This window comes from Gnatocerus cornutus, chromosome 6 (assembly GCF_029298725.1).
Source record: "Gnatocerus cornutus isolate USDA-ARS CGAHR chromosome 6, icGnaCorn1.1, whole genome shotgun sequence".
NCBI lineage: Eukaryota > Metazoa > Arthropoda > Insecta > Coleoptera > Tenebrionidae > Gnatocerus > Gnatocerus cornutus.
Genome location: NC_142238.1, coordinates 14,991,960 through 15,012,938, shown reverse-complemented (window position 1 = coordinate 15,012,938; position 20,979 = coordinate 14,991,960). Strand labels below are relative to the sequence as shown.

The 20,979-nt window shown below is 39.7% G+C and overlaps 7 protein-coding genes and 1 non-coding gene across 11 annotated transcripts; 4 read left to right on the top strand and 4 right to left on the bottom strand.

The window, feature by feature from the left end:
* Positions 1–621: 621 nt before the first annotated feature.
* LOC148173320 (uncharacterized) lies at positions 622–6,823 on the top strand. Of its 3 annotated transcripts, XM_088038600.1 has the most exons (9): positions 622–829; positions 908–1,132; positions 1,224–1,235; positions 3,209–3,393; positions 3,751–3,879; positions 4,877–4,939; positions 5,347–5,536; positions 5,583–5,732; positions 5,778–6,823. In XM_088038600.1, exons 2-9 carry the CDS (start codon positions 931–933, stop codon positions 6,146–6,148), a joined length of 1,302 nt encoding a protein of 433 aa, XP_087894726.1. In that variant the 5' UTR covers positions 622–829; positions 908–930; the 3' UTR covers positions 6,149–6,823. The 3 variants fall into 3 exon arrangements, with proteins under 3 accessions (XP_087894726.1, XP_087894727.1, XP_087894728.1); XM_088038601.1 differs by lacking the exon at positions 1,224–1,235 and having other exon boundaries at positions 623–829; XM_088038602.1 differs by lacking the exons at positions 622–829; positions 908–1,132; positions 1,224–1,235 and adding an exon at positions 2,402–2,477.
* On the bottom strand, positions 6,552–7,450 carry LOC148173319 (cytochrome c oxidase assembly factor 5). Of its 2 annotated transcripts, XM_088038605.1 has the most exons (5): positions 7,358–7,450; positions 6,965–7,088; positions 6,821–6,916; positions 6,725–6,770; positions 6,552–6,640 (listed from the first exon to the last, which is right to left on the bottom strand). In XM_088038605.1, the coding sequence occupies exons 2-4, from the start codon at positions 7,070–7,072 to the stop codon at positions 6,729–6,731; spliced, it is 246 nt and encodes an 81-aa protein (XP_087894731.1). In that variant the 5' UTR covers positions 7,073–7,088; positions 7,358–7,450; the 3' UTR covers positions 6,552–6,640; positions 6,725–6,728. The 2 variants fall into 2 exon arrangements, with proteins under 2 accessions (XP_087894731.1, XP_087894730.1); XM_088038604.1 differs by lacking the exon at positions 6,552–6,640 and having other exon boundaries at positions 6,656–6,770.
* Positions 7,451–7,523: 73 nt separating this feature from the next.
* On the top strand, positions 7,524–8,706 carry LOC148173318 (uncharacterized). Its single transcript, XM_088038603.1, has 2 exons — positions 7,524–7,631; positions 7,678–8,706. Exons 1-2 carry the CDS (start codon positions 7,524–7,526, stop codon positions 8,662–8,664), a joined length of 1,095 nt encoding a protein of 364 aa, XP_087894729.1. The 3' UTR covers positions 8,665–8,706.
* A 487-nt stretch (positions 8,707–9,193) lies between these two features.
* On the top strand, positions 9,194–12,086 carry Snx3 (sorting nexin 3). The gene is made up of 3 exons (XM_088038580.1): positions 9,194–9,574; positions 9,626–9,846; positions 11,669–12,086. Exons 1-3 carry the CDS (start codon positions 9,398–9,400, stop codon positions 11,772–11,774), a joined length of 504 nt encoding a protein of 167 aa, XP_087894706.1. The 5' UTR covers positions 9,194–9,397; the 3' UTR covers positions 11,775–12,086.
* LOC148173316 (cAMP and cAMP-inhibited cGMP 3',5'-cyclic phosphodiesterase 10A-like) lies at positions 12,082–14,467 on the bottom strand. Its single transcript, XM_088039868.1, has 7 exons — positions 14,089–14,467; positions 13,769–14,046; positions 13,285–13,731; positions 13,126–13,241; positions 12,843–13,080; positions 12,195–12,799; positions 12,082–12,151 (listed from the first exon to the last, which is right to left on the bottom strand). The coding sequence occupies exons 1-7, from the start codon at positions 14,465–14,467 to the stop codon at positions 12,082–12,084; spliced, it is 2,133 nt and encodes a 710-aa protein (XP_087895994.1).
* A 68-nt stretch (positions 14,468–14,535) lies between these two features.
* On the bottom strand, positions 14,536–17,039 carry LOC148173315 (cAMP and cAMP-inhibited cGMP 3',5'-cyclic phosphodiesterase 10A-like). Its single transcript, XM_088039867.1, has 5 exons — positions 16,230–17,039; positions 15,724–16,170; positions 15,564–15,679; positions 15,282–15,519; positions 14,536–15,237 (listed from the first exon to the last, which is right to left on the bottom strand). Exons 1-5 carry the CDS (start codon positions 17,037–17,039, stop codon positions 14,536–14,538), a joined length of 2,313 nt encoding a protein of 770 aa, XP_087895993.1.
* Positions 17,040–17,925: 886 nt separating this feature from the next.
* Positions 17,926–20,701, bottom strand: LOC148173314 (cAMP and cAMP-inhibited cGMP 3',5'-cyclic phosphodiesterase 10A-like). Its single transcript, XM_088039866.1, has 8 exons — positions 20,083–20,701; positions 19,732–20,015; positions 19,121–19,674; positions 18,840–19,080; positions 18,378–18,795; positions 18,141–18,327; positions 18,019–18,091; positions 17,926–17,964 (listed from the first exon to the last, which is right to left on the bottom strand). The coding sequence occupies exons 1-8, from the start codon at positions 20,612–20,614 to the stop codon at positions 17,926–17,928; spliced, it is 2,328 nt and encodes a 775-aa protein (XP_087895992.1). The 5' UTR covers positions 20,615–20,701.
* A 175-nt stretch (positions 20,702–20,876) lies between these two features.
* On the top strand, positions 20,877–20,958 carry TRNAS-UGA (transfer RNA serine (anticodon UGA)). Its single transcript has one exon. It is a non-coding gene; the product is annotated as a tRNA-Ser (tRNA).
* The last annotated feature ends 21 nt before the right edge of the window (positions 20,959–20,979 follow it).

Below are 20,979 nucleotides of genomic sequence, written 5' to 3'. Positions count from 1 at the left end.
ATACCAACAACGGCACTTTACAAATCTGCCGTCAAACCAACGAGATGACCCAGTGAATTAATTAAATTAATGATTTAGCAAGGAAGTGCGTGCAGTGGTTGAATTAGGGCGAACAGTATCGATTTTTGTATTATTAAATTACGGGCGAGGAACAGCGAAGAAAAAAAACGTAGTTGGCTTTGAGAAAAAGTTACACCACCGCAACTTGATTTTTGAGAGATTTGACAGTTTTCGAGCAAACAAATTATGGCTTGCTGATATCACAAAATATACGCTTTTATTTTTACGATGCGTAAAAACCAGAGAGTTTTGTGATAAAGTGAAAGAAGGAGCAAATTAATTTCCATTTTAACAGTTTAGTTTACAAACGTCTGTAATCAAATTACTTCATATCCCAGTAGCGTGATCGTTTATTAAACGGCTAAAATATTGATTAGTATTTTTACAGGCGCCTGGAAGAGCTATTAGGCGTTATTTTGTAGTGAAATGCCCGCCGAGTAAAAATAAAATCGAAATAGTGTTTTTTCGCCCAGAAAATCCAGGTCGGTATTGGGTGTCTTTGTGCCCCCCTCAGGTGCTCGCACCACTGACCTACCTCGTGTGAGTAATATTTCCGCGCACCTTTATAAATAGATGGATTCGTCCGAGTCGTTTCGCCGGACTCAACTCTTCAGCATAACCGCAGCGTCGGTAGAGCGTCGCGACGCCGTGACCGTGGATATTAATAGTGCATAGTGTCGACAACTTTTGTTTTATGCAAATTAAAAGGACGCAACCACCGAATCACCTTAATGAGGCCTTTATTACACCACACATTCAATTTCCAAAGGTAAAATCGATCTCTCTCCATCATCATCTTCATTTGCGCCTGTCAAAAACCACCCTTGACATTTGCTTCTTTCTTTAGGGTGCTCTAAAAACACCATCGCCATGAATCTGATGTTCAGGAAGAACTTTCGGGAGCAAAAAAGTGGCCTTTCTAGCAAAGCGGCGAAAAGTTGCGCCAGTAGACATACGAGCAAAAGATCGAGTCGAGAAGGCGGTTACACCCCCATCGAAGAACACCATTATCGGACGCATTTGTTTTTCAACCCTCCAAGAGGAAGTTATGCTCAAGGGGATGATCTCGACGGTAGGAATTGTTTCTGAACTCTAACCATTTAGGGAGTGCAACCCTGCCAACAACACTGTGCAGCGTGTTTTAATTCATGTGTCTTTCGCAGGAACCTCCATAGGTAAAGCGAAGGGAACGCAGGGTTGTCTTAAGGTCAGATCGGGATAGACGCTTGTTTTTAGGGCATAATTTTTATAGGCAGCTTGGACTGTTAATAACAGCGGATATAGACAGAAATTGATGTAATATTTCGAAAATGCAAATGCGATCCAATCCCTCCAAACCCAAAAATTTATTTTTAGTCAAAACACTCGCACGTGGGAGAAAAAAAATATTTTTAGACGGGAACAAAATGAGTTGTGGCTATTGTGACATTCACAAAACACGCCAAGATCTCTCATTGTAGTTTCACAAACTCTATTGATTCAACAGTCAGTCCTACCAACACAAAATAAATTTCAGAGACGCTGCAGTGGTCCTGATCGCAAATTTAGCTGAACAAAAATCATTACTCAACAAAATTTCGGCAATTTTTGGAGATGAATTTTGAAACTTACGTTGAAAAAATCAATAGATATTATTAAGAAAAGTTGCTTAGAATAATATTTTAGGTTTTTAGACCAAATTTTAGTCCAAAATTCACATTTAGCTTTTATTTTCCTTTTAAAATTTTAAATTCGATCAGCAGTTTCATTATTAATTTGTCTACTTTTGTTGTGAATATGTTTTTTATTTTTATGCGGTTCAATCCCCCCCAACTGAATTTTCATCATCCGCGTTAATTTTCACTGGAAATTTTGAAATAAACAAAAATTGACGATGATATGAGCTTGTATTCATTTTAATTGCAACCGCCTCTAGCTAAACTCTGTTTATTTCAAACAAAACTGATATACGCACATTAATGGACAGTTTAAAGATTTTAGAACAATATACATTATTCAGAAATCAAATAAATAATATAAAAATCAAGATTTTTGTCCAGCTAGATTTACCATCGGCACCTCTGTGCGCTGTCGTAAAAAACTCAATTAATCAAACCTTCTCCATTTTTTTTCCTCTGAAAAACAAGTCTCTAACGTGGGAGGACTTTTATTTTTACCCCGCCAAACAACGAAACATTGAAATCCTTGACCATTGTCTCCTTCCGGCCGCGAAACCTTCCCGACTTGAGCCCACTTTAATTTTTGATGAAACCACTTTAAGCCTAAAAAATGCGCCCTTGAACAACTGAAAGAGTGTTGGCAAGCATTGCAGGTGGATTGAATCAGTAGCTCCTCTATTTTCTGCAATAGACGGTACATATTGACACGCGTCTGGTTGGCCGGTGTTGGAAACATTTTTAGCCAAACTCAAATTTTGAGTAAGTTTTTTATCCCCCCAAAACAATTACTAAATTCAGATCGAGTTTCGCAGTGTAGTTGTAGAATTTTGGTAATAAATTGCGGAGACGTGTGATAATTTTTCACTGAAAGTCGCGATATAAAAACTTTGGTTGGGACGGAAATATCTTCGTGAAGCGTCATTTAAATTTAGGCATGAGAGGTTATTGGCGAAAACGTGAAGCTACGAGCTGAAGGTCGGTTAATTAGTGAAAAATGTAAACAGAAAAAATAAATATCAGGGCTAAGCTGTTGAAAATCCGTTTCGTTTGATGGAGCGCAAATCACAAAATAAAGGCGCATATTTTATATTTACACAGGAAGATCTTGATTTACTGTGTTATTATCGACCCCGCCTATAAATACCCCCAAAAAAACTCAATTTGATCCCAAAAACTCGCTGCGAGTCGAAGATTCCCATTTTTCGTACTCCCGAAACCTTGATCCCCTTTCGAACTGCATAACCGTTTTACCTCCGCTCCACTTTGCAGGAAACTCAAGTCCACGCACCAAACTAACCACTCAACCGTTAACACTGGCGCTTTTCCACCCCATCGCGCCCTACAATGTAAAAATCGCGTCACGATTTGTATTTTTTGCACGGTCATCTCTACTAACCCTTCGAAATAATATGAAATAGTTATGCATGTGCGCGATGTGTCCTATTCTCGGTCCATTTATTTGATTTTGTTCCGTATGAATCCGTTTGCAGAACCGCGTTGCGGTCCTATGACTGGAGCGGGCGGGGATCCTCTGCCACCGCTGCAGTCGTCTGCGATATCTCCTGCGATGACGGAGTCGGACCTTCCGCAACCTTTGGTCGTTCGAACTCCCTCGGTGTCCATGATGAAATGGCCTACGACGCCGTCGCCCACCAAAACCACCCCCACGAGACAAGTAAGAAATCGTAAAAAAATGCATTCTATAGTGGCGTCAGTTTTATTTATTTGTATTTAATAACTTTTATGATCGCCGGAAATCAATAAAACGATTGGCTTCCCAGACCAACTTTATGCATTAACAAATATCTTGTCGTCCATCAAATCCCAGTCGCGGTTGGCTTTGACTGCACATTCATGTCGTAACTAACACCACTGCGGCAGTTTTGACGTATCAAAACTGAATAATTTAACAGATGGGACGGTTTTCGGACAAGAAGCCGACATACGTTGAAAAGCATGGCCTACCTATGATGGAAATTTAAAATATAAAAAAACGGTTGTGAATAGGCGTTGAAATATGTCAATTTTTCAGGTGAGCTTCAACTACGGCAAAGACTGCGTGTCGGAGGCGGCCAAAACCTTGTCCGGAGTGGAAAGAGATTGTTTCATTATTCCGGTTCACAGCTTGGATAGGTTTCTTCCAGCTGGAGTACCTTTGCCAGTAGGTATACACCCATGAAGTACCATGGCACAGTGGTCCCAATCGCAAATCTAGCTGGACACAAATCATTACTCAACAAAATTTCGGCAATTTTTGGAAATGAATTTTAAAATTTACCACATTCATGAAACTTTTTACAGTGAATCTATTAATAATAGTGGGGCCGTTTTTCAATATTTTGCTTCACGTTGAAAATATCAATAGATATTATTAAGAAAAGTTGCTTAAAATAATATTTTAGATTTTTAGACTAAATTTTAGTCCAAAATTCAAATTTAGCTATTTTTTCCTTTTTAAAATTTTAAATTCGATCAGCAGTTTCATTATTAATTTGTCTACTTTTGTTGTGAATATTTGTTTTATTTGTATGTGGTTTAATGCCCTCAACTGTATTTTCATCATTCACGCTGATTTTCATTGAAAATTTTGAAGAAAAAAAACAATAATTGACGAGGATACGAGCTTGTATTCATTTTATTTGCAACCGCCTGTATATGGTTGAGATTTTTCGAATGCGTAATCTTTAATGGTTCTTTAATTAACCAGAACTACATAATTTCCGACTAAACTATCTTGAAACAAATTTTAAAACTCTAGTTAAATTCGATGTTTATTTCAAACTTAGAAAGGAAACTTCAGAAAGCAATATTATTTTTTTCTAAAGCATATTCCGGGAAAAATGGGTTTTTATGTAAATATGTAATCTCAGTTGAATGATCAATGTCACAAATTCGCAAAATTCAAAGACACTTTGAAAAAATAGGCTTGCAAGTAGAGTCCCGATAATTTGGCTGAAATTGCAATTCAAGGTTTTGCTGGCTGTAGATGCAATTCTGATAAAAACAAAACTGATATACGCACATTAATCGACAAGATTTTAGAACAATATTCGTTATTCAGAAATTCAAATAAACAAACTCGATTTTTGATTTTTGTCCAGCTAGATTTGCCATCGGGACCACTGTGCATCGGTGAGTTATTATGGGTCTTTTTGCAGAAACCCCCCTCTAATGGTAATTCTCTGGAGAAGAAAAACCAGGGGAATCTACATGTGATGGAGGTACGAAAAAAATAACCAAATTGTTTATTCATCGGGAATAAGAAGCATATTTATAAACCCGATTTATTCCCAGTTAAATATTTACCTTCTGCGAATACATCGGCTGAAATATCCATTCAAATATTTACGTTTATTCCACTACTAAGAAGTATTTATTACCGCCCTCGAAGCATTATTCCCTGAAATTGTCACGTTATTTCCTATTGATTTCGCGTCTGCTTTACGACCATGTGTTAACAATTTTACGACATAAATAACAATTCCACGGACACGCGCTATTGGAGATTCCCGATTGATTCTCAAGTCCGCTTCTCTAAATTTTAACGTTAAATGGAAAAAGTTGGTAACTTAGGACTTGTTGGAATTTAATTACGAAGTTAATTAAAAAAAGTTTCCATCGCTTTCAGGTGCCTGATCCCAAATTATGTGTCTTATGCCACTTAATGAGCCCCCTGGAGCCCATAGACCCCGTTCTGGAGTCGCCTTTGGTTCAACCTTTATTTAAACAGCGAGTGACCGCTGGCGAGCTTCTCAGCGAAGTTTCGCAGGCGAAAACTGCAGTGACGGGGATGCTTTTAGCCAATATGGAACGCAACGGTTGGTAGAAAAAAATTGGGACACTCTGTATATCAGATTTTTGCAGCCGAATTCCCGTTTATATCGTACTATGTGATAAACACCTCACAAACAAATCCTGTGATGTTTTACAATAATATTCGCACTGCCAGTTTGACCAAGTTTGATCCGCGACATTTGAGGTACACCGCGGCCCACACCCTCGATTTATATACAGGTAGGCTCATAAAACTTGTACTGTTCAAAAGCACCAAGTTTACAGAAGTGGCGTCGATCTGTCGCCCCCCAGTCCACGAAATTGGAGTGTCTCTCACCAAAACTCAGACTTCGACCACTGGCTACATGGTGTCAGTATACAAGGTGTTCGAAGGCGATGATCGCGAGAAATTCGAACGGAATTGGTTGTATTGGACGGGGGCAAGAATGATCTACCGATATTTACCATCAGCCGCGGGTCTTCGGAGGATCTCTTTACATAAATCTCTGAGTCCTAAAGGCGACAAAATGTACATTTTGATTTGTGAATGCTGCAACTTATTGAGTGATGTCACAGTTTGTGCGCTGATTTTACCAGCGCTCAGGGCGCGACTGACGGGGTACACGGGCATTTACAGACCAATACAAACGTTCTAATGTTACATATCTTTCACACATCATTTTTAAAGTGGGCGACTTCGAAGTGAAAGGTTTGGGAGTTCAGGGAATTACCCAGTCGCCCACTCTGTTTCGTAGGAATTGCTTGAAGAGACGATGTTATGATTAGATTGCAAGTTTGAGCTTCTTGCAGACGTGCCTATTTACATTTTATTAAACAAAAAACAATCAAATGTTGTATATAGGTAGAACACTTTCTAATCATTTACTATAAGCGGAAAAGTGATAATCAAACAGAGGAAAGTACAAAACTTAATTTCCTGATCATATCACAGTTGGAATTTGACTATAGCTACAAAAAGTATTAAATCTTGTGTATTATCATTGTTTATGTTAAGTTATCGAGGCGGCGTAGGCGACGCCCGCAGCCCACTGAGATCCCGCCACCACGTTTTGGTACAAAATTCACCACGCTTTTCTTAAGTCGGGTGAGGCCATGAAGCTTCACCAAAAGTGTCTTCCTTAGTTCCGCTTGAAAACCAGCAATATTAAAGAGAAATTTATTTAAATATATGCAATGCTCAAGACAACTTTATCAACTACTTTATTTGTTACCTCGTTAATACCCTTTCCGTCCTCGAAATCTTTGTCGATTGTCTAGCTGTAAACAAAATGTAAATATATTTATACAATAATAAATATTTTCAGTACCAATGATCGTTTGCATTCAAAGAACGTCGTTCTGAGCGCCTGACATTCAGTGGGGACGTTGTTGGACCGGAGGCACTCTTTTGGAGTCTTCTTTTCCTGCAAACTTCTAATTAGAGGAGAATAAAAAGGGGCTCACATACGTACGAGTCTGCAGCAGTCGCTTTCGAGGAGACAGTATTTAAGATCGGCGCGGACTCCTGAGCACGGGGACTTATCCACTAAGTGCTCGTTTTCTTCTGTATATCGCATCATTTTGAAGGCAAGGGGGCTGCAAAAAGACAAAAAACGAGCCGTTGTATAAATAATAGAATTTTTTTTCTAGCAAAAAAAGTGAGGTTATGACACAGATATACTTTCGTAAGCCCAAATATCAATATTTTCCCCACAAACGACACAAAATATGTCACTGGGCGCACGAAACAAGCACCGCTTCTCCTTAAATAACACAATTTGAGCGAAATTTTCAGTTTTAAAACAACGAAAAAAGTAAGGTTATGTTAATTTTCAATAAACCGGTCTTAATTTAAGCACACTTACATTTTCACAGTCACACGATAAACCAAACAATAAACACTCCGAGTTAATTTATTCCCAATAAAAGTTGCACAAGAGGCTGTTAAATGTTATTTTTGCACTGTGGCAACATAACCTCAACTGTCATCACAACATAACCTAAGATTTCCGGTGTTCTTTCGATGTTAAAATGCACATAACTGAAGACACTTGTCGTGTTTGTTTGGGCAAGCAGCGTCTCAACTCAATTTTCAAGAAAAATCTAACGGAGAAAATCAAATATTGCGCGTCAATAAAAGTGAGGGTCTTTATCAATTTTCTCGTTTTTAAGCCCCATTTTGCAGCTTTCTGAAGGCGATGAGCTCCCAAAAATGATTTGTAATCAATGTTTGTTTTATCTCGATGTCGCTTACATTTTCCGAACAGTCTGTGAGGCTACTGATGCTAGGTTGCGTAAATTTTTAAAGCAACAAACGACAGCCCCCATTAAGACGGAGGATTATTTTTTTATCGATAGTCCTGTGGCCCATGAAGTTGTGATAGGCGAAGAACTGGAAAATGAGGGAGAATTGAGTGATGAGGAGCCAGAAAACTCATTTTTGCTAAAAGACGTTACAATGGATGAAAATAAAGAGAAAATTGGCCGGCATACAGCCAAAAAGAACTCTGCAAGGGTACCAAAACGTGTGCCTCAAAATCACGACACCACTGAAAAAAATCCCGAAACTAAAACACATCAGTGTGACCAATGTAACAAATCTTTTCCTTACCAAAGTCACCTCACAAGGCACATGGCTGTGCATTCAGGAATAAAAAACTACAGTTGTCACCACTGCGGCAAAAAGTTCATGAATCGCTACAACCTCAGCGTGCATCTTCAAAAGCACACTGGAGTTTTCCCCTACAAATGCACCCTGTGCAATCGAGGATTTTCGTCCCCAAGTCTCTTAAAACGCCACCTCAAATCCCACAGTCTCAACCCCGAATTTCAGTGTAAATTTTGCCCCAAAAAAATGCTTCATTTGAGTAGTCTGCGGTTGCACGAAAAAATGCATTTGTATCGACCTGCGTACACTTGTGATATTTGTTTCAAGACGTTTTCGTACACCAGCTCGCTGAAAAGTCACAAAAAGGGGCATCAAGGAATCAAAGAGAACACGTGTGAAGTCTGCAACAAGAAGTTCACGAGGAAAACGTCTCTGAGGCGACATATGGTTACACATTTGAACAAAAAAGTGGGTAAAGACTTTCAATGTGATGAATGCAAGCAGCGGTTTATAAACGAGGCTTTACTTATTGACCATTTGAAACAACATTTGAGTTCATTTTAGTTTGTACGCTTTATTTTAAATAGACTGATTGAATGACGGGCATTTTTGAATTTAAATATCCCGCTGAGTACGTAGTTTCCCCATTGGTCGGTAGACTAAGTGAAATTAGCTCTTTACACTATTTGGTCTCTAAATCCCTACCACTTGAGTCCGTTGCACACAGCTGGATGTATTATTTAGCACTTATTTTTCAATGTAAATCTGAAACGACACAATTTCACTTCACATCCGTCGCAACACTAAACTGATTGAAATGAAGTGATTAAGTGATTACGAAACTTCGATAATTGAGTCTTAATCTGTGGCTCTAATAAAAACAGAAATAAAAATATTGCAAAACCATAGTTATCTAAGAGGGGCGTTTTAATTTATAAAAAATGCATTTAGTGTGAACTCTTCTTGCTGCAATTATATTTTATTATATGCAACCAACAATACATTCTTTTGTAACATTTGTGGCGATGTGTGCCGGTCTTCATGGTGGCGGTGATTCTTTAGGGTACGAGGCTAAGTTCACACAGGAGAATCTCGGGTGAGTAGCCATCTGTAATACCGACGTTCTCCCTTTGAAAAATTTGACGTTTCTGTCAGTGATTTGTTGTGGCCGTCTAATCAAGAATCGCATAATTCTCAAAAATTCTCACTAAAATCGTGAAAAATCCTCGTGCCTGTGCAACCTGAGCCTCCATTCTCTCTTTTCCTGTATTTTATGTAATTTCCGCGCTCATTTAGAATGATGGCCGAATCAGACGCAACGGTGGAAGCAACACGGCGTTTGAATGTAAAAAAGCAAACGTTGGACGATGCATATGCAGCCCCCGCGAATTTCCTCGAGATCGATGTAGTGAATCCCGTCACTACCATTGGCGTAGGTAAAAAACGCTTCACAGATTACGAAGTGAAAATGAGAGTGAGTAGTGACACCCCCTAACTGTCAAATGTGTAAAAAAGTACGTTTTAGACAAACTTGCCTGTTTTTAAAGTTAAGGAATCCAGCGTGAGGCGGAGGTACAGCGATTTTGAATGGTTAAGGAACGAATTGGAGAGGGATAGTAAAATTGTTGTGCCACCTTTGCCAGGGAAGGCGTGGAAGAGACAGTTGCCATTTAGGGGAGACGATGGGATTTTCGAGGAAGATTTTATTGAAGAGAGAAGGAAAGGGCTGGAAGTATTCATTAATAAGTAAGTTTGGGACAAGGGTCAGTTTAAGGTCACTATTGTTTGGAGAGGTTTAAGCACTTAAGAAATAATAGTTTAATCATGACGGTTTTGTTGATTAATCAGCGAATGTTATCAATGTTTGAATTTATCCAGTTTTACATAATTGAGATATGGTTACGTTTTCGAATAAATCACGGAAGTTTGACGAGTGGAAGGTCAAAACTATTAAATTAGATGATTACAATGAAAAAAAATGTGACCACAAGAGTCAATACATCTGCATAGATAAAACATAAGCAGAAGGCAATTCACTAGAAAAAATCCGTGGAATTAATCTCCGAGGGGCGTTTCCTTATCAAACGATTATATTCGAATGTGTGGGACCGACCGTTGATGATTGCTAAATTAAAGAACAAGTAATAACTACAGCCAACTCGTCAACACGAGATCCACCTTAACAGTAAAATAAGTAATTATCTAGTAAGAATGAAAACATTGTTTGTAACACGGCTACATCTCGTCTGCAAGCACCAACGACTGATCCGCAAATAGATATTTACATAACAAGTGCGGAAAGTGACCAAGTGCAGATACTACACGAGTGCAAGAATAGTTATTTACAGTCGCGTGTGGTAACTTACATTTTACAGCGCGAAATCAGTTTGAAGCACGACGGCGTAGCCGGAGTGCTTTAATGATTGAGCGCTGTAAAATGGTTAACGCACAAGAGTTGTATTAAACTTTTTGGCCGAAAAATTTTAATTTAAATAATTGGATTTTTCAAAATTTATGAGAACTGTCACATCTGACATTTGTAAATTTCATCATCTGTCAATTCTGTCAATTTTGTAGTTGGTGCACAAAAAGTACACAAGATGGCGCTGTATAAAAAACGTTTTAATATTACTTTAAAAATAGAAATATTGTCTTAATTGAGATAATAATTGAGGTAGATTCCACTTTGGTGATCAATCTTCATTATGGTAAAGTGATTTTAATTTATAAACGCATGTGAAGAGCAGACGATTTGGGCAATTTTTACAGCACGGCGTGTGTAAACGTCCAGGGCGCTTGTAAATCTAGTGTTTCCGAAGATGTCAATTGAATGTTAATTTGACGTTTACAATTCATGAGGCCAAAAAGACACTTTCCGGCGAGTTATGTACACTATTTTTCCTACGACCTTTCATCAGGAAGAAACCATAAGTTTCGAATAGTTCATTTCTTATCTATTCTGAATGTATTTTTTCTACAACCGCTTATAAAAGTGACGTATTTCACATAGTTAAATAGTTGATGTTTTCGTACATCCATTTACGAAAGTAAAAGTCACTAGTGTGATATGAATATATCCGCACAGACTTGTCAAAACTGATTTGTCAGAAAATCATTATACATGTTGTTTTACAGTGAATCGTCCACGTTTTTTAGACAAAAATTCAAAAGTTTTGACAGATCTGTGCAGATATATTCATGTCATACTAGTGACTTTTACCTTACCAAAATGGATGTACGAAAACATCAACTTTCGGAGTCATTTAACAATGTGGAAAATGCCACTTTCATGTGGGGTCGTAGGAAAAGTAATTATCGATAGTAAGAGTAAAAAATATTGTTTGTAAAACGTATGTACCTAATAGGTTTTTGCGGATTCTCGTCCGTAAGCAGCAACGACTAGTCCGCAGAAATTGTATTTTAGGTACTTGTGACAAAAACGGCTACAAAAATGGCTATATCATTACTCCCCAAATAGTATATTATTAAACGAGCGAGAAAGTTGGCTACTTCTCCGCAGTTGGTTATTTCAACGAGGCTTAGCCTAATTTATATTTTTCTCTTTCAGAATAGCCGGACATCCCCTAGCCCAAAACGAGCGCTGTCTACACATGTTTTTGCAAGAGCCTCACATCGACAAAAACTACGTCCCCGGAAAGATCCGCAATACGTAAAGCAACATTTTGTGGATGACTGTTAAATTCCATCCTTTGGTTATCTCTGTACTGCTGCTGCGATTTTCACGTTTTAAATTAAAGTTAAGTACTTTATTAATCTTTTTTTCCTTCATCAAGAACTTTATGTATGTATGATTGTATATGTTATGATTGGTAGTTTTTTAAGATGAAGCCTACATTAAAATTAAATGAATTTAGGAATAAGTGAGCTGGAAGTGTTTTGATTCCATGCTATATATTGTGAAATATTAGGCTTTATGTATAGATTATGTCAGTTGTATTTACTCAAATAAATTTATTTATATCACTTTTCCGCTCTCGCTTCTTCCATATTTTTTTTCTCTATCACATCCAACCAAATGTCTCGTAACGCACTGAAAAACTTGATTCAAACAAAATCTAAAATTCCTGACTCACCAAGCTAGCAAGTAGAGTTCTTCAGTGTTGGGCAAAACAACCTTCAGCAACTCCACGCATGGTATCACCACAAAGTTCAGGAAATTCACTTGATCCTGAGGAATGGTATGAGTCTTTTCTCTATCCATAAGTGATAAGGGATGCAACCCCATTTTCTTCTCCATATCACCTTGGATATAAAACTCACGATAAAGATTATCAGTGATGCGATTCGCAACCCCGTAGGGTTTACACTGCCCCGACAAATCACAACTTGTCATCATTATCGCCTTAATGCAGCCCCTGTGGGTCATGTTACCCCAATCCAAAACCCCATCGTTGCAAATCTGCGTTAATTTCACCCTGACTTTGAAATACAGAGCCAAATCAGTGGCTAAAATCGCTTCTTTTATTTCTCTGGAGATTGTTTTGAAGGTGCTTTCTGATAAGTTGCTATAAACCGGACAGTCATTGAGGATGGTCATACAGACGCGATAGTGATGGTTTTCTAAGAATGATTCTTCATACAGGAGAGCCATATCGTCGTTTATTAGTTGGAGGAAGTTGTTAGTTAAGCCGCCGTGGTCCAAATCGTGCCCAAGAGCGGCGACAATGAGAGCTTTCAGCTAAAAAGTCGAGTTAAATCCGTTTAAGCGTTAAAAATCGTACTTCAATCACGGAAAACTTCTTTAAGTTCCTCCTCAAGATCGCATGCATGCAGTGACACACGTTGAAAGCGTGCTCGAAGTTGTGGTAAGGGTTGTTTCTGTACAGTTTTCTTGCCGACAAGATGAACTGCATTGTATTTTTAATATTAAGCTCCGACACCTGCACTACTTGGAGGATCATGCAAAGAACCAATTTGGGCATTTGATGGAAATTATTCAACGGAATGTACCAACTGAACCTGCAAACAACTCCTTAAAAGTGTTGAAAACCACCGAACACGTACTGGTGGAAATCATAAGGAATCTTCGTATCCGGATGTTGTATAAAATTATCAATATCATGGACGCACGGCCTGATCTGAAGACGCAACAGCTTCAACGACACGTTACAGACGTGCATCTACAAATCGACTTTATTAACCGAAGAAGTGGTAGAAACAAACCATTTGATTCATCTCTTGGTTGACTTTGGTGTAATGAAGAGCCAGAGCGCAATAAACCGAGAAGGTTTTAAACAGATTCTCATCCGCTGACGTGAAAAACCCCCCGTGCTTCTTATTCACCACTTGGATGACTCCGAGGATGCCGCCCACGCCCATGATGGGCATGCAGAGCATGGTTTTCGTGACAAACCCAGTCCTCTGATCAACGTCTTTATTAAATCTAGCGTCTCGATACGCGTCTTTGATATTAACAGATTTGCCAGTTTTTGCCACTAGACCAGCGATTCCTCGCTCTTTGTTAAAATGAATTTTCGCATTTTTCTTATGGAGTCGGGTGTCTTTCTCATCGATGCCTTCGTCGAAGAGATCGGCGACGAATTCTTCGTTTTCTTGGTCGATTATAAAGAAGGAGCCGCGTTCGGCATCGAGGGTTTCTTTAGCAAAGCGCTGGAGAGAGTTAGTTGGTCTGCAATAACTTACTTACTACAACACTGGAGATCATTTTCTCCATGACGACGGTGTCGGTGAAGTAGTTCTTGGTGAGATCCAGGAGGTACTCGTTCATTTTTTGTTGTTTTTTCAATGCGACTCTTTGTTGGTTTTGGTGGATGGCGGCTCCCATCCATCCTGTAACTACGATGGTGATCTTGAGGTCGTCTTTCGAGAAGGAGTTCTGTTGCTTTTTGTACAACTCGATGACTGCGAGGCATTCGCCATCTGGAGTTACCACCGGCACGCAAAGCACGGATCTAACTGATTCTCCTACAAGAAAATAACAGAGGAGTTCACTTTAAATACTCAGACCTTTGCGCGCCATTCCCATGGGAAATCTTTCATCTTCAGCGTAGGTATCTAACATTATGTATTCTTTTCTGGTGGCAACAAACGCGGCGATTATTGTTCCTTCTTTGATTTTCCATCGGATTTCTTCCTCTTCGTACTTTTTTCGAGTTAGGTAGATTTCGTCGGTGTTGGAGTCGACCATGTACAAAGTAACACCATTGGCTTTGGTGACGTTCTTCAGGACGTCGCAAGTTTCGTTGAGAAGTAGAGGAAGATCGACGCTGTCGGTGAGGAATGAAGAGAGTTCGCGGAGGACAATACTCGGGGATTTGTCGAGGAAATAACTGAATAGTTTGCTTTTAGAGTGGGACGACTCCAGCACGTAGGAACTGTTATGCATTGCCGGAGGAAAAACACAAATGACACGAAGCTAGCAACTGACAGAAAAACTGGTAAACTAGATTCTATTTAATAAACAAAGAGTTTCTCTACAAAAGAATCATCCTGTCGCCAACACCGCTTCCCCCGAATATCAATAAACTCCTGCCAAGTCCTCAACAGCAACTTCGCTTCTACGTGAAGAACTTCAGTGCAAGGCACGAATTGTTTGACCAGTTTAAGACACGGGATGACGATGATCTTCATGAAACTCACTTGGTCTTCAGGAACGGAATGCGACTTGTCTCTATCCATGAGAGACAAAGGACACAACCCCAGTTCCTTTTCAAGGTCCCCTTGCCTATAGAACTCCCCGTAAAGATTGCTGGCGTTAGTCTTCGAAACCAAGAACGGTTTACAATTCCCAGAGAGATCAGCCGTTGACATCATCAGTGCTTTTAGAAGACGTCGATGCTCTTGTTTGCTCCAAGAGAAAACTTCAGACTTCAATATTGTTTCCAATCTGGTTCTATTAATAAAATACATTTGTAAATCTGTTGCTATGATTGCGTTTCTCATTTCTTCACGCAGCCGCGCGTAGTTTTCACTGCTCATATTCCGGAAGATCTTGAAATGGTCAAGAAGCAACATAGCGACGTAAAAATGGTGGTTTTCAAGAATCGAAGTTTCGTATAAGTAGGCCAAGTCGTCGTTGGTCAACTCTAAGAAGTTGCTAGTGAAGCCGGGATGATCAACGTCATGGCTTAAAGCTGCCAGAATCATAGCCTTCATCTGGGGACCCAATTAACATGACTTCTTAAGACAAGCGGACTTACTTCAATGGTTGAAAATTGATTTTTCAACGTTTTTAGCATTACGAAGATGCAATGACAGACATTGAAAGCGTGCTCGAAGTTATGGTACGCTATCCTACGGTAGAATTTTCGAATGGAAAGAATGTAGCGAATGGTGATATTCAAATCAATGTCCTTAGCTCCAATGATTTGAACAAACATGTAAAGGCAGTACTGCGGCATTTTGTTCTGGTCATCACTACTGATGTACCAACTCAGTCTAAAAAGAAATAATTCAAAGAGCGCGTACGAAAACGAACTTACTGGTTGAAGCCCATCGGAAGTTGAACCCGCTTGTGTTCTTGCACAGTTAGTATATCATGGACGCACGGCTCCATCTGCAGCTGAAGAATCCTCGAGAAAACAACATTTAAATTTTTCTGAAACAACCACTCTAACAAAGACGACGAAAGTCCTTCCTTACCGCAGCTTTCAGCTGTTGCTGCATTTTCGTGTATCGAAGAGTCAACGCGCAGTATTCACAGAAAGTGGTGAAGAGTTTCTCATCGCTCGCGCTAAAATGCCCTCCGTTTCTCTTATTCACGACTTGGAGGACCCCTAGGAGACCCTCAGGACCCATGATGGGCATACAAAGAATAGAACGGGTGATAAACCCGGTCTTCTGGTCGATTTCTTTGCCGAATCTTGGGTCGTTATAAGCGTCTTTGACGTTGACAGTGATGCCGGTTTTTGCGACTAACGTGGCGATGCCGCGGTCTTTGGTTAAGCGAATTTTTTGGGGTTTTCGGTAAGGGGCGTCGGCGTCTCCTTGGACGTCGTCGTAGAAGTCGGTGAACATGTCGTCGCCGCTGCTTTGGTCGATGACGAACATGGAACATCGCTCGGCGTTTAGGGTTGCTTTGACGAATTTCTGGAGGGATTAGCATGTTCCTGTGGGTTCTCTGGAGATTGGATTCTAGTATAGCTTACCACCATTTCGTTGATCATTTTCTCCATGACCACGGGCTCCCCGAAGTAACATTTCGTTAAATCCAAAAGATAATCGTTGAGTTCTTGTTGTCGTTGCATGGCTAATCTCTTGGCGTTCTGGTGGATAGCCGCCCCCATCCACCCCGTAACAATTAGCGCAATTCGAAGATCATCCCCTGAGAAGACCGTGTCAAACAACAGTTTATATAACTCGATGACGGCGAAGCATTCGCCATCAGGAGTCACCACAGGAATGCACAACACCGCCTTCACAGTGTTGCTGTCGTAACCGACTCCTTCAGGAAATCTCTGATCTTTCATAATATCGTCGATAATAACATACTCTTTCTTATAAGCAGCATAAGCAGCAACCGTCGTGTTAAGCTTGATCTTCCACTTAATCTTATAGCGATTTTTCACCGGAGTTTTCTGACTCTGGTAAATCTCATTGGAGGACGGATCCATCATGTACAAAGTAACTCCAGCAGCTTTCGTTGCATTTTTTAACACGTCGACACTTTGGTGGATCAGCGACACCAAATCAACGCTGTCGGAAAGAAAAAAGGATAAATCTCGTATTAAAACAGTCGGCTTCTTGCGGAGGTAAGCGCTGAATTGTTTAGATTCTTCGACCTCTTGTAGCTTTTGGTCTTTACGGATGATCCGAACGAAGGGAGCGATAACACGCTTGGCGGCTTTGTCGCTGATGGGGAGAGATGTCTTGACTATTTTTGGTGGGGCTTGATCGGGCTCGTTGCGAAGCGAGCGCGCCGATGGCGATGTCTTTGTAGGGCGATTTTTTTTTAACATTTTCGTACAAAAAACGGAAAAATATTTATGATGTCAGCGAAGTAAAAACAAATGAGGGTTGTTAAAATTGCGCTTACTTGTTGCAAATTGTAAGATAGATGAAAAAAAAAACATTTTCATTTAGTAAGCTTAGCAAATTAGAAGTTGGACAACTGTTGACTGAGGGGTCAATTCTAATTCAGTGCCGCAAATTGGTTACGCAGCGGCAAAGTTGCCGCACTGTCAAATGCAAAATAAAATAAAGCACAGGGCGTTAAAGCATTGCCCAGCGTCGATAATTTTTGAAACATGGGGTAGACAAGTAGTCGACGAAACGACTTGCATCATCTCATTCTTGTAGTGCCAACCAATTAAACAAGATTTAACTCCAAAATTTAGGTAAAACTTGGCTGAATGACAGATGCCGCAGTATCCATGGTAACCACGGTTTGCGTTAACGCAAAATCATTAGAATTAGGGCTTAAAGTTGGTTTAGGTTGCAAATGTCTTACTCAAGGTCATAAGTTCTAGAATTTTCATTGCGTAATTCGGTCCTGTTGCAAATGTGGCAATGGTGGTTTAAGGGTACAAAAGACGATCGTGTTCTGTCATTGTAATGCGTGGCAATTAAATATGTTTCTTACCGTTTTTAAAGAGCAGTGGCATCTGAGGCGAATTTCGCTTCACTTAGAACATCTTTAAGGGTATGCTACACAACAAATTTCATGTCAAAACCGACAAATGTCAAAATCTGGGGGACAATGATGCCAACCATAGGGTGCAAAACCTAATTCGGTTGATATCTCGCTTATTCGTAAACCAATTTTAATAAAATTTATCTCATTTAACGTAAAATTTCGAGTAGATTCACATACGCTAAATTTACATACGTCAAAAAATAACAGAGTTAGAAGCGTTTAAATTCGGTGATAGTGGATTCCGGCTGCTATACACTATCCATTACACTACGCAAACATTTTTTTATTATTTTTTATTTGACAATAGAATCGTCTTGTCGCCACATTTTGTTCCCTCTCGTTTCTAAAATGGCTCGCCACTTCGAACGCAGAACTCTAAAAATGATCACTGCAAGAACTGCAACCAACTTATCGTTCAACTTACATCGCCCCCAAATATAAATCATTCGTGGTCGGCATAATGCTCTTCAACATTTGCATGCAGGGAATAACAATAACATTTTGAAACAGTATCTGTTGCTCGGGGACCATATCCATTGCCTCCCTGTCCATACCTGGTAGAACACAATATCCGAGTTGTTTCTCCAAATCGCCCTGATAATAAAACTCCTCTGAAAAAAAACGGTAACATTGCGCTCGGTGACAAATCGACAAATCGTACTATAAAGATTATCAACGAGTCTCTTGGCGCTTAAGAACGGTTTGCAGTTCCCGGACAAATCACAAACGTTCATCATTAATGACTTAACCAAACGCTTGTGTTCAATGTTTTCCCAGCTCAAACTTGAAGTGCTCTGCAATTTCGAAAGTTTCGAATAATTTCCAAAAAACGTGGTTATTTCCGTTGACATAATACACATTCGAATTTGATCATAAAATAGCTTTGTTTCTTCTTTGGATAATCCACGGAAAATTTCATGTTCTGCCAACAGCTGAAGAGCGACGAAACAGTGATGGCGTTCCAACAAAGCGTCTTTATAAAGCATCGCGAGGTCATCATGAGTTGACTGCAAGAAGCTGCTGCTCAGACCGGAATGATCAAGATCGTGGCATAAACACGCGATTAGAAGAGATTTGATCTGGAAAATTCAAGTCAGATTTTGCATATTTATAACTTACATACTTCTAATTTTGTGAACTGGTTTCTGTTTCTTCTTAAAATCATGTACATGCAGTGGCACACATTGAAAGCGTGCTCGAAATTATGGTAAGGTAAATCGCGGTAGGATTTTCGCACGGTTAAAATAAATTTCATCATAATTTTCTTATTAATTTCTCTAGGATTGATCAGTTTTACCAACATATACATGGTAAAGAATGGGGCCAAAAGTAGTTCGTCTTTGTTTCGGACGTACCAACTGAAACTGAGCAACGATTGGTGGTGAAGTAATTCTTTCCACTCACCTGTCAAAATCATTAGGAACTTCCGGTATTTTTTTGCTTTCAATATAAAACCGAATGTCGTGGAGACACGGCACCTGCTGCAATCTCAACGCCCTCTTTAACAGTGTGTCCAGATACATTTGGTTGTTAATTTCGGAATGGACCTTCGTATAATGCATCGCCAAGGAACAATACAAAGAAAAAGTTTTAAATAAATCCTCATCCGCTGTGGTAAAACAACCCTCGTTCGTCTTATTGACGACTTGTACAACCCCCATTACTCCTTTCGCCCCCAGAATTGGCATACAGAGAATTGATCTAGTGATAAACCCCGTTTTTTGTTCAACCTCTTTGTTGAATCTTGGATCAGTGTACGCATCTTTGACATTAATAGTTTGTTTGGTTTTCACAACAAGACTTGCAATTCCGCTCTCTTTCGAAAATCTAACTCTTTTTGGTCTGTTTCCTTCGTTGTTTGGTTCATCCTCGAAGACATGGGCCACCATTTCTTCGCTGTCGTCGTCCATGATGAAGAAGGAGCCGCGTTCAGCTCCCAAAGTCACTTTCGCGAATTTCTATTATAGAAAATCAGAAAATCATTTTACTGGTTTTTGATTGTAGTGTTGACTTACCAAGACTTCAATCATGAGCTTGTCCATTTGGACGTTGTCTTCGAAGTAACACTTAATGAGGTCCAAGAGATAGTCGTTTAACTCTTGTTGTCTTTTTATAGCAAGTCGTTGTTGGTTTTGGTGAAAAGCTATGCCCATCCATGCTGCGACCATAATGCAGATTTTTAGGTCGTCGTTTTCGAAGGGTGGGAGAGAAGAGAGGCGGACAAACTCGATGACTACGATACAATCGTCCTCTGGAGTCATCACAGGGAGGCACATCACGGATTTGGGTTTAGCGGATCCTTGGAAATTGACGAAATTACATTTTATTAATCTAGCGCATCCACCATTTTTATACGATATATTTACCGTAGTTTCCAATTCCTTCAGGAAACCTCATGTCCTTCAAGATGTCGTCAATGATAATATACTCCTTGTGCATAGCTACGTAGGCTGCCACAGTGGATTCATCGTTAATCTCCCAAGAAATTCTGTGTCTTCGTTTAACAAGCTGCGTTGTGCTCAAGTAGATCTCATTGTTGGGTTTGTCAACGAAGTATAAGCACGCCCAAGAGGCTTTAGTCACGTTCTTTAAAACTTCAGCAGTCTCTTGGAAAAGACAGGGCAGCGCTACATTGTCGGACATAAAAGAAGACAAATCTTGAAGCAGCACCGCTGGTTTCTTTTGCAAATAAAAACTGAATTGTTTGTCGATTTTCTCTGCACGTTTATGGTCTACTTTTTTGGGGACTCTAACAAAAGGGGCGATTACACGCCAGAACTTGGCTTTAGATATCTTGTCTTCACTTTTTCCAGGTCTCTCGAAGAGTGGGGGCTTTCCAGCCCCGGCCACTTTCTGGGCGACGGGGATGCCGTGTCTTGACCATTCTTTTTTAACCATTCTCGCGAAATTTTGAGAAGAGGGAACACGAATATCGAACTATTTGTAAAAAAAAACGCGATAAAGTTGCACTAGTACTAATGACAAAACTACATAACAGAGATGTCAAAAAAAAAAGTGGCCACTTGATTTATTGACTGATGTAAATGAAAAATTACTTGGAGCTTAATAAAATTGAAAGTAAAAAAATGAAGAAAATGGTAAATGAAGATTTTCTTAGGGCTGTTACTTTTCTTGGTGAAGTTGCAGGATTGTTGAACAAGCTGCGGTGTCCGAGTGGTTAAGGAGATGGACTTGAAATCCATTGGGTTCTGCCCGCACAGGTTCGAATCCTGTCCGCAGCGGTGCTTTTTTTCTTTTTTTTC